General features: G+C 32.9%; 1 protein-coding gene across 1 annotated transcript; it reads left to right on the top strand.

The window, feature by feature from the left end:
- Positions 1 to 1,078: 1,078 nt before the first annotated feature.
- LOC124535651 (4-coumarate--CoA ligase 1-like) lies at positions 1,079 to 10,310 on the top strand. The gene is made up of 8 exons (XM_047111935.1): positions 1,079 to 1,608; positions 2,237 to 2,447; positions 3,118 to 3,477; positions 4,443 to 4,628; positions 5,083 to 5,204; positions 7,126 to 7,287; positions 7,678 to 7,848; positions 9,789 to 10,310. The coding sequence occupies exons 1-8, from the start codon at positions 1,423 to 1,425 to the stop codon at positions 10,065 to 10,067; spliced, it is 1,677 nt and encodes a 558-aa protein (XP_046967891.1). The 5' UTR covers positions 1,079 to 1,422; the 3' UTR covers positions 10,068 to 10,310.
- The last annotated feature ends 1,864 nt before the right edge of the window (positions 10,311 to 12,174 follow it).

Genomic DNA, 12,174 nt, shown 5'->3' with positions numbered 1-12,174 from the left:
ACTATTTTGATTTTCTTGTAGATAAACCTTAAGGTGAAAAATTCAGAATTTTGATTTGGAACCTAAGAAAGATATTACTAGACTATTGAAATATATCATATGACTATATCACCTCGCCTCATTGCCTCCACTGGTTACAGGAGGGCTAGTTCGTTTTGGCCCAGAGGACCGGAATTGCGATTCAACGGGGAAATGCTGCTAGCATTCTTGCCACCATTCCATGCGGTCAAGATTTATACAGTAACTAGTTTTAGTTCATATTTGTATATATTTAAGCATTTAATGTTGTTAATTCTTATTTGAAAATGATATCATTATATCAAGAATAGTATTTAGACCAAGTTACAACAAATTTTTGAGACAAATTGAATTAAAATACTATTGAATGCTTTTAATATTAGTTAATTTTTTTGTTGTTGTTTTAAACTAGCCGTGAGTGTCGTAGAATTCTGGTTGGTGTAATTTTGAACTCGTTCACGAATTGTTCGGGGCAAGGCATCATGAGTCGACCTCTACCCTCGCTGTGGACTTTTCCAACATGGGTCTCGACGCCAATATGTAAATTTTTCAACAAAATAAAAAACTGAACCGATTTATTGGTAGGAATTTTTGCAATATTGTCTGGGTTGGTCCATTAAATATTCTACTGCCCAAACAACAATACTAAGGTTTAGTTGTTCCGGTATGAAGGGTGAGTCAGCCTAAAGGTGTACAGGCACAAGGACATGACATCTTAGTTCCCAAGGTATGTGGTGACAACTTATGAGATTGCCTATTTATAATGGCTACCTATGTACCATATGAAACAAAAAGTACGGACGATATGATATGATAAAAAATATAATACCTCGCCTCCACTGATGACAGGAGGGGTAGGTCGTGTTTTGTCCAGTAGATCGGAATTTCGATTCAACAGGGATTATTTTTTTTAATTCATACTTTTTATATTAAAGATTAAAGGACTTACTGTTATTAATTCTTATGTAAATAAATATTAGTTTTTAATAATATAAAACATATTGTACAAAGACGTAGTAGTTTAGTCCATTATTTGGGCTGATTCAGAAAATATTTATTAAATAAAAAAAATAAACAAATAAATCAATCTGCAGCTTAACAACGCTGAGGCCTAAGATTCCTTATCCACGTGTCATGATTAATAAATTAATCTTTAAACTACCGACTATTTATATACTACATTTATTATACAGATTACAAAATATTCATTGTGCAACGCCATTTCGAGAGTGTAAACAGTACTTTATAGCGTCTGTTTATAAAATAAACATGTAAAGTAGTCACTCTTTATCGGAATACATTAGCATTGACTCGCTTCAATAAATAGTCACAAAAAAATAACGTTGCATCTACAACGATACGGCGAATTGAAATACACTTAGACTATTTCGTTAAAATTAAACAATGTTTAAGATTGGAATAAAGGGTAGACACTTTGGAAAGATCCTTTCGATAAATGGAAGGATGAAACATCTGTGGACGATGGATAAGATCGTACAGTCACCTTATAAAGACGTTTTCATACCAGATATGCCCATCTCTGAATACATGTGGCAGAATTTGGATAGATGGTCGGACAAAACAGCAGTGGTAAGTGTTAAACAGCATTTGATTTTGGTTATTATATACCTATATTAATACACGTTGTAATTTAAAACAACTGAAAAACACAAATTCTATTTTTAAATATGTATTTTTTTATAAGATCGTCAATTCTCGATTGACGAAAGGTTGCAACGCGCATGTGTGTGAACTTAGCAGATCAAGAGGTCATTGTCCAACAGGTCACAATTAAATTTGAGTCATTTCGTCGACTAATTTTTTAAGGTAAAAACGCCATAACTATTTCTAAAAACTATCAGGAACTATAGAACTCTTCTGATGCAAACAGAACTCACATTTAATTGTGATCTGCTGGATAATGATCTATTAAGTTCACACACGTGCAACGCGCTAACGCTCTGATAATAATTAAGCGTTCGGATAAACTAAGTCAGAAAATTGAATCCGGATAATCAAGGTTCTTAATTGTTAAAATAACAACAGATTCCGATTATGTATAGTATAGCTATAATTAAACCATGTAATCTTCAAATACATATGTCTTCATTTATTCAGTATCAACAAGTGAAATGTGATGTTCTACATTTATCAACCCTATTTTGGCGGCTATGTTATTTTTAATTTCTTAACATAGACATAAATTTGATTTTTACAGATCTGTGGAATAACTGATAGACGGTACACCTACAAACAGCTCTACCACCAATCCCGTGTGTTTGGTGCGAATTTGCGGAAAAAAATTAAAATTCAAGATGGCGATGCAGTTGCAATAATGCTACCAAATATACCCGAATATCTTAGTGTAGTGCTTGGAACGTTAACTGCTGGAGGTTTAGTAACAACATTAAATCCTGTTTACACTGCACGTAAGTTTAAACACCGAGACTTATGTTATTAATTACCATTTAAATTGTAACGGTTACACTGAGTATGTTACACGTGTTAAGGCAGCATAAGTTTAAAATGTAGTGTAGTCTGTCTATCTTAACCACAAAAGGTCTAAGTAATGATCAGGTGATTTCCTCCTCAAAAAATGTTTTTAAGAGTCCAAAGGACTCTTAAAAACAGTAGTGCACAGATTATATAAACTAATCAAAGACAGTGCAATCTAGATATGGACAATTTTACTCCTTATTGATAATTTGCCATATACCTATTATCTACTAACCTCATTTGAGTAGAGTACTTGAATAAGCACCAAACCTTTTTCTTAAAGGTAAAGGAGGTTTTAGTCCCGTAAGGTATCTATTTACTTTACTACTTACGAGTATATCTTTATTAATAATACTTCCAATTCCGTCCCGTTACATTTCGATACCAATTTCTCCAATATTTTTAATTAAAATTGAGTATCCGTTTTTATACCATAAAAGTTATTTAAGATTTCAACCAAAGATATTGCTTTGCCCACGTTTTTATTTGTCGTACATATTTATTTCAATTGGAATAGATTAAAGTAATGATTTTAGGCTAAAGAAAAAATCTATCTACTGGCACTTTTTTCTAAGATAAATTTGTTTTTTTTTTTTTTTTAAGATGAGATTGAAAGGCAAATCAAAATATCAAATCCAAAAGTAGTCGTTGCTGTTCGTGACACTGAACCAATAATAAAAGAAGCTTTAAAAATGTGCAAATTAAATGTACCAGTAGTCGTCATAGATGTTGATCAGAATCGACCAGAAGGCACTGTGTCTTTTAAAGAATTTATCGAAGATAATAACACAGATTTAGATATCTTGAAAGAAGTCAAATGTAGCGCAGATGATGTATCATTACTTTTATATTCGAGTGGAACTACAGGACTCCCTAAAGGCGTAGAATTAACACATCGGAATATTATTGCGAACTGTGAACAACTTAATTCAAATGAATTAAAAATGTTCACTGACACGACTGGTGAGTACTATATTTTTTAATTAAATCAGATAAGGTATCGCCTTACACAAAACAAACTGAGTTGCTAATAAGGAGCAAGCCTTCTTGTAACAAGAAGCGGGCTAAGTCCAACGGCACATTTAACAGTATACCGAGTTGATACAGGCTCCGATTTCGTTCTGAGCCGAGGTGCGATCTCATAGGAGACACCCTCAGGACGAACTTTATTTTTAATTTAGTTTTAATTTAGATTTAATCTCGAGCCCCGCGCTCAACCTCAAGGCAGGGGACATTAGTTCTCGTCCGAAAGACCGGTGACGCTGTGAAGGCCAGTAGGGCCAACAGCAATACAACACATAAAAAAAAAAAGTGATACAGGCTCACATTTTGATTTGGATTTCCCAACTATTAGCTGAAAGCAAAGCAACTATTAGCAAAGTCGAGTGAACAATTTGCAGTTCAGTTAACTCGAACAGAGTGTTCCGATCGCCATATAGTGTGGAGTATATATAACACACACATGTAGATTTTTTAATACAATGTGCCTGTGACGTCACGCATTAAATGATACCCCTAATAATAAATGAGTCTTTTTGTCTTTACTATGGAGATATTGTTATATAAGTACTAACCTGTCAATAGCTTCAGCCTAAATAAGTCAGACGTTGATGTTCCGAATAATTCATTAAAAATTATATCAATCTAAAGTACTACTAACTATTTGACTTCAGCCGGTATTGGCTGAAGTCAAATAGTGTTTATTTTGTTTTAATATCCAAGTGAATAATTTTTCGGAAATTTCCCTTTTTATTATTCTTGCATTTATTTTTTTCGATAATTTTATCAGCCTCCAGTTATCATAATTAAACGCCGCTTTATTTAATGTAGCGTTATTTACGTCACTCTGTATAATATAATTATTAATAAAAAATGCATGAAACTTGTTGTATGAGTGATAAACTAATTATTTTGTTTCCAATTTCCAGACTCGAATCAGGACACGATTCTGGCGTATTTACCGATGTTTCATTCTTACGGTCTGTGTACAATTCTGATACATAAGCTATCAGTTGGACTGAAATTAGTGACTTTACCAAGATTCCAATCGGATATTTTTGTAAACACATTGAATAAATACGATTTTACTACATTTTCATTAGTTCCACCAACAGGTAAGGAATTTAATTCACAATTAGACTGACTCTACTATTTACCGTGGCATATGTAAATACATAAAAATGATAATTAAATAGTTTCTAAAATAAGCTGCATTCATTTAATTTAAATTGATTTGGACATTGTAATGAAATTAATCAACCATGTATCACTTTAGGTTTATTTTTACTTAATATATATTTCTAACAGTTATTATTTTGCTTCTGATAGGTATGTTTCTAGGTATATTATAATAGTTTTAACAAATCCATGTTTCTGGTAGTCATATCCTTAATTAAATATAAAACAACTTTTTTCTATTTTGTTATAAATCGCGAAAATAATCTAAATTTTTTAACAGCAGAAGGTCAACTGGCCTTTTAAATATCTATCACAAGCAATTTATAGCTGCATTTTTGTATATACTTATACTCATAACTAAAGGATTATAACTTGAATTCATAATTCTAGTGCTCTTTCTGGCGAAGGATCCTAATGTGAAAACCAAACATTTTACAAAGTTAAAAAATGTCGTCGTGGGCGCTTCGCCAACTCCAATGGCAGATATCGAGCGATTTCTTAACAAAGTGAATGTAAGTTAATATTTTCTGTACGTATGTTCGATATTGTTACACTAGGTATGTTTCACTTGAATGTAGGACTTTGTGCAAGTCCGCCTAGGTAGGTACCAGCCACACATGAGATATTCTTCCGCCAAACAGCAGTACTAAGTATTGTTGGTTTCCGATTTGAAGGATGAGCAAATTACTAGTAGCTAGTAGCACAAGGGATATAAAATCTTAGTTCCTACGGTTGGTGGCGCATTGGCGTTGTAAGGAATGGTTAATATTTCTTATAGAGCCATTGTCTTTGGGTGGAGGTTACTACTTACTATCTGGTGTGTTAGATACTAGTCCGCCAACCCATGTAATAAAAAAATTGAAATCAAAATATACTTTATTCAAGTAGACTTTTACAAGCACTTTTAAAGTCATTTAACAACTATTTTAATTGAACTACAACCGGTTCGGAAAGTAGAACCGACAAGAAACTCTATAGTTACTTTTCTGGAGTCATCAATACTTCACGTAGATAATACTTTGTAAGATTTTTCCGAACCAAACAAACATAGGCATTGTTATTTTTTTTTAATCTGATTACGCGTATTTACTTCCTCTAACTAGGCACCTCCGAACCTCCGATATTCAAGGTCTGAACCAAATAGAACCTGAATTATACAAGTAAAAACAGCCAGGCTTTTATATCTGTACGTTTTGAGTTTACATTATTATCATAATAGGTCGTTTAACTTAGATAAATTATTAACCTCGAGATACTGGTAAATAATGGCTTACATATTGATATCATAATAATATTTCGACGAATTTGCATACTGTTTATATTGGCGCACTTTCTTTTGTATCAAAGAGGGAGTCTGTCTTTCATATAATTTATAGCTTCTGATATTTCTCATAATCTTATCTTTCACTGTTAATCAGGCCTAAATACCATATGTTGCACATCCAACTAATACCAATTGATATATGGCATTTACGTAGTGTTATCTAGATCTTCTACATCTAAACAATTATGCTTAGTAGTGTAACTACAGGTATATGGGACATAACACACACATCTCAGTTCCCAGGGTTGGTGGTCCATTAACTGGTCCACCTATCAACATCATAAAAGACACTTGAAAATATTCAGTGATTATGATGACGTAACAAAAAGATAAGGAAGGAATGTTTTATATAGTTAAAATGTTGTCAATATTGTCATTTATGGTCAAAGTATTCAATACCTGCTTCACCTTATTACTACACTACACCTTATTTCATAAACCTTTTTAATGGTACAATTTCATTGTGACAATACATTGCTTTAATTTTTTTTAACACAGGCGCTTAGCGAAAAATGTTACGTTACTTATGATTTAAATGGACACACGATCAAACAAATTATCAATTTATTAGGCGATATTATCACAAGCTTAAAATTAAATACTGATATCAATACTAATTAGAACATAAACTAATATTATACAATTAAATATAGTCATATAAAGAGAAAAAAAAACAATACACACACAGACACAGGTTTCCTCGCTATGTTTTATTAAGCTGACTCATTTGCACATCTCTTAGCAAATTATCCACTTCACTGCCTTTCATTGATTTTCTTTATAATCTTGGTGGAAGGGCTTTGTCCAAGCTCGTCTGTGTAGGCTCAATCATCACATCCTACCGCCATACAGCAATACTCAGTGTTGTTGTGTTACGATTAGAAGAATAAGTGAGTCGACTTATTTAGAGGCACGAAGGCCACAACATCTTAATTCTCAAAGTTGGTGACACATTGGTTATGTAATGAAATTATTATTTCTAACACACTCATTGTCTATGGGAGATGATGACCATTTACCTTCTGGTGGCTCATTTGCTCATATGATTACCTAACACATTAAAAAAAGACTTTTTTTTTTAATTAAAATGTTTTATTTTTTTATTTTAGCATGACATACAATTCAGCCATGTTTATGGACTAACAGAGACGTCGCCATTGGCTCTAGCGCCACCTATAAACTTCAAAGACTATTCCTCTGTTGGTTTTGCAATACCAAACTGTGAACTCAGGGTCGTCGATGATCAATTGAATAACTTGGGTCCAAACGAGGTAAGCTGGTGTTATATGTATGATTTAATCCATTCATTTCCCATTATACTATCAAATACTTTATACATTGAGATGGTACGGTTTATTGAATAGCAGGTTATTACGTAACTTCTCGATTTATATAGCAATATGTGTGAGTAATCAAATAATATTTAAATCTCATTTCATTAATTTAATACTTACAAAATAATTATTACATGTATGTAAAATAAAACTGAATAGTAATTTTATAGAAGAAGAAAATCATATCAGTTTCTAAAGAGATACGAGTATCTTAATAGAGGAGAATAAAATAATGAATATCATATAAATTAGCTTTAGTTTTGTATAATAAGAAAGTTCTATTACTGACAGTAGGTTCTTACTTACCAAATAAATATTGTCTCACAGCTAGGTGAACTGTTAATCAAAGGACCAAATATAACAAGGGGTTACAAGAATAATCCAGAAGCAAATGAAAAAGCTTTCGTTAACAAGGAGTGGTTGAGAACTGGTGATTTGGTGAAGATTAATGAAGATGGCTCTGTAGTTATAGCTGATAGAATAAAGGAAATTATAAAGGTAATTATTACCTGGTATGAATTTCTCACTAATTATTTCTGTTCTATGTTCAGTTTTAAAATGAGTACGTCACGTGTTTTTTTATGGTATAGGTTGGCGAACGAGCATATGGGCCACCTGATGGTAAGTGGTCACCATTACCCATAGACAATGACGCTGTAAGAAATATTAACTATTCCTTAAGTCGTCAATGCGCCAATAACCTTGGGAACTGAGATATTATGTCCCATATGCCTGTAGTTACACTGGATCACTCACCCTTCAAACCGGAACACAACAATACTGAGTACTGTTGTTTGGCGGTAGAATAACTGATGAGTGGGTGGTACCTACCCAGACGGGCTTGCACAAATCCCTACCACCAAGTAAAGTTCTTTTAAGGCTTCTTAAATACAGAAGATGAGATAGGCGATAATGTTTTTTACTGAAGGCAGACTTTTGAGACGACTGTCTCTGACTGACAAAAGATAAATTTAAATCTATCTTTTGTCAGTCAGAGACAGTCGTCTCAAATCGATAAGATTAAATCCGAAGTTTTAAACTGACAGTGGTTATATCGAGTGTACTTTGACAAGTATGTAACCTGTGTACGATCCTATCCTATAAGATTATTTGACTGATTACTGATTACTTGAGATGATCGCCTCCAGGCTATTTCAAATCACAAAACTATATTTGTGTTATTATTAAAATTGTATATTGTATATGTAACGTGAAATGAAAAAAAATATTCCGCTGAGTTTCTTTCGCCGGTTCTCAGCTCTGAGGTGTTAAATTCCGAACCGGTGGTAGATTTTTTGACTATCAATAAGAAAGAGTAATCACTTCTATTTTGAATAAAGATTTTTGAGTTTGACTTTGGTTGAGCGAATATAGAATGTGCACCTGCGCAGTTACCATATTTACTGAGAAGTTACGAAATAGCTATGTTATAAAACTATCAAAATTTATAATGCGAATCCGTCCAACATAAGCAGTTACAAAATATATTCAATAAACCAAAGGTAAAACAAATATGGCTAATAGTAAAGTAATGTAAGAACGTAGTTATTTTTTCTATAAGAGAAAGACATATTAACGAGTTTATAAAGAATAAATAATATCGAATTACATTCATTCATACATACATCACGACGCATTGGAAAATATAATAAAGAATTTTGCGAAAAAATATTACATCTGTCTTTAGTGAAGCACAAAAGAATAGTAGATGTGATTTTAATAATATATTATAAGCATATTCTACTTACATTAAGGCATTTCTATTCAAGCGACAAGTTTTACTATTTTAATAAAATTGCTATATTGAAAAAAAATATAGTTTGCGTTCTCAGCGATCCACGCAGACGATTTTCGACTTCGATTGAACAGGTTCGATTTACGTTAGGGCATAGACATTAACTGTTGTTGATTCAACATTAGCCTGTAAATTTCCTACTGCTGGGTTAAGGCCTCCTATCCCTTTGAGAAGTTGTGTAACATATTCCACCACGCTGTTCCAATGCGAGTTGGAACTTGGAACTTAGGGCTTTCTGCAAACAGCAGTACTCAGTATTGTTATGTTCCGGTTTGAAGGGTGAGGGAGCCAGTGTAACTACAGGCACAAGGGACATAACATCTTAGTTCCCAAGGTTGGTGGCACATTGAGGATGTAAGGAATAGTTAATATTTCTTGCAATGTCATTGTCTATGGGTGATGGTGACCACTTACCATGAGGTGGCCCATATGCTCGTCCGCCAACCTATACCATAAAAAACGTTTCCTCACGATGTTTTCCTTCACCGCCGAGCACGAGATGAATTATAAGCTCAAATTAAGCACATGACTAGTCAGTGGTGCCTGCCTGAGTTTCAACTCACGATTATCGGTTAAGATCCACGCTTTCCAACCACTGGGCCATTTCGGCTCATATACCTATAAAACGAATCTCTTGTTACAGGTTAATGCTTACCAAGTTCCTCCAGCAGAATTGGAAAACGTTATCAAGGAGCACCCAGCAGTATTTGATGTAGCAGTCATTGGAATACCAGATGAGAAGACAGGGGAAAAGCCTAAAGCTTTTGTAGTATTAAATAAAGGATTCAGTGTTAGCGAGAAGGAAATTATGGAACACGTCAGTGCAAAAGTTGCTCCATTTAAAAGATTAAAGGAAGTAGTTTTTGTTGATTCTATACCTAAAAATTCGACTGGGAAGACTATGAGGAGATTGTTACATTGAGTAACGTTTTTTTTAGATCGAAGTGGAAGTGTATTTTTATTTGAGTACAGAAGATCTTTATACAGGCTGTTACGGTTCGTAACCCGTAAAAGCGAGAAAAGGTGGTGAAAATACGTTTTTCGCGATATCTCTAAAACTATTAATCTTACAAAAAAATTGTTGAGACAAATTTTGTAGCAAATCGTGTCTACGCTACAAATACAGTCCAGAACCACAGAAGACCTGGTGCATATATGTACCATGTACTTATGTACACGGTACATAAATGCACCATGCATGCATACTTATGTATACATTTAGTAAAGAGCAGTTATTTCAATGTAACAAACAGACACTAAAATTATATTATAACGTATAGATTTCATATTACGCAAAAACGAACTATGATCGTATAATACAAGTTTAAGGATAGTTAACTATCATTAATAAACAAAGTGTTTTTTTTTTTATTATTTACGATTTAAATTCATAACAATTTCTGAAGAGCCTTATTAATAAATTAACTTTAATTTATAGCGTCAGATGATTGCCAAACAGTTGTATTTAATGTGTTTATTAAGGTAGTATAATCAATTCGTTTACTTTGAACATGAAACACGAGTGCGGAATTTGGTGAGTTATTTTTCTTACGATGGTCACGAGTTTAAACTAAGATAATCTTCCAGATTCATTTATTGACACTATTTTTTCATTCATTTTATCCACTAATCCATGTTTTACAATACATCCCGTATTTTATATCTAAATTTAGCCTATCATTCTCATTCTTTCTAAATTAATATCACCAAACATTGCCGCCATTCTCTTTCTTTTCGGCCAGTATCAGACATTCGGCCAGTATTAATCGTGAAAAATTAAAATATTACATTGCAAAATATTATAAAAATAGTCAATACACATATTATTAACTAAATTATAGTTATACGATGTGTAAAAAATATAACTCTAACATGTTGTACGAGCGACCCGCCCCGGCATCGCACCGGGCGACGCATATGCAATGCTGACACAAAATACCCTACAGAATGTTCGAACATTCTGTAATATATTTTGACTGACTTTTTTGAAGATCCTTGTAATGTCTACAATACTGTTATTGATCTATCTCGTAAGTTTTGCAATATAAGGGCAAAACATGTGTTTGTTTACGACATCACTTTAGAAATCTCTAAATTATCAGTATTTCTCTATTATATTGTGCATGTATTATACATATAAACCTTCCTCTTGAATTAATCTGTCTATTAAAAGAAACCGCATCAAAATCCGTTGCTTTTAAAGATCTGCTATCTGTCCCTCTGTGTATGCCTATACATAGGGACAGATAGCGGTAAGATTTAGTTTTATTCTATGTAATAAAGAATTAATAAATATAATACGTTGGATTATTTCATGGAATTATGCGTAACACTTTAAAATGAGCTATGGCCTATGATCTATGAGATGTGTTATGTTATAAACACAATGATGAATTATTTAGTAGTAGTTAGTTTTAATTTTATTTTGATGTTATATGTCATCGATTTTTAATTATTTTTAGGAGATATATTATTATGACGATGGATCGGATCGGGATAATTTTTAATTTAGTTAAAAAGTTTCAGTAATTTAAATCTGTAAATTGGGGAAAACTCTAAAAAATGCCATCTTCAACTCAACCAACTTTGTCACCAAACTAGTGTGCACATAATGTCAAATTAATTGGTTCAGTCGAAGTGTTTATAATTCCGTTGTAAGATTTAAATCACACACGGATGAAGAATACTAAAAGCTTTTTGTTTTAAAATAACTGCTTATACTGCGAAACAAACAAATTATTTTCATGAATGTTTGGTAATACCACTAAGTGTGATTTTTTATTTAAATTTAATATAGATACGGAGACATACAGATTATTCTAATCATAAGTGGCCATCGCTACGTATAGACAGTGCGCTCTTTAGGAACTAATAATAAGATGAGATGAGATGGCCCAGTGGTTAGAATGCGTGCAACTTAATCGATAATTTCGGGTTCAAACCGAGGCAAGCACCACTATATATATGTGCTTAATTTGTGTTTATAATTCATCTCGTGCTCGGCGGTGAAGGAAAACATCGTGCATGTG

Source organism: Vanessa cardui, chromosome 15 (genome assembly GCF_905220365.1).
Source record: "Vanessa cardui chromosome 15, ilVanCard2.1, whole genome shotgun sequence".
Classification (NCBI taxonomy): Eukaryota; Metazoa; Arthropoda; class Insecta; order Lepidoptera; family Nymphalidae; genus Vanessa; species Vanessa cardui.
This window is presented reverse-complemented; position numbering and strand designations above follow the sequence as displayed.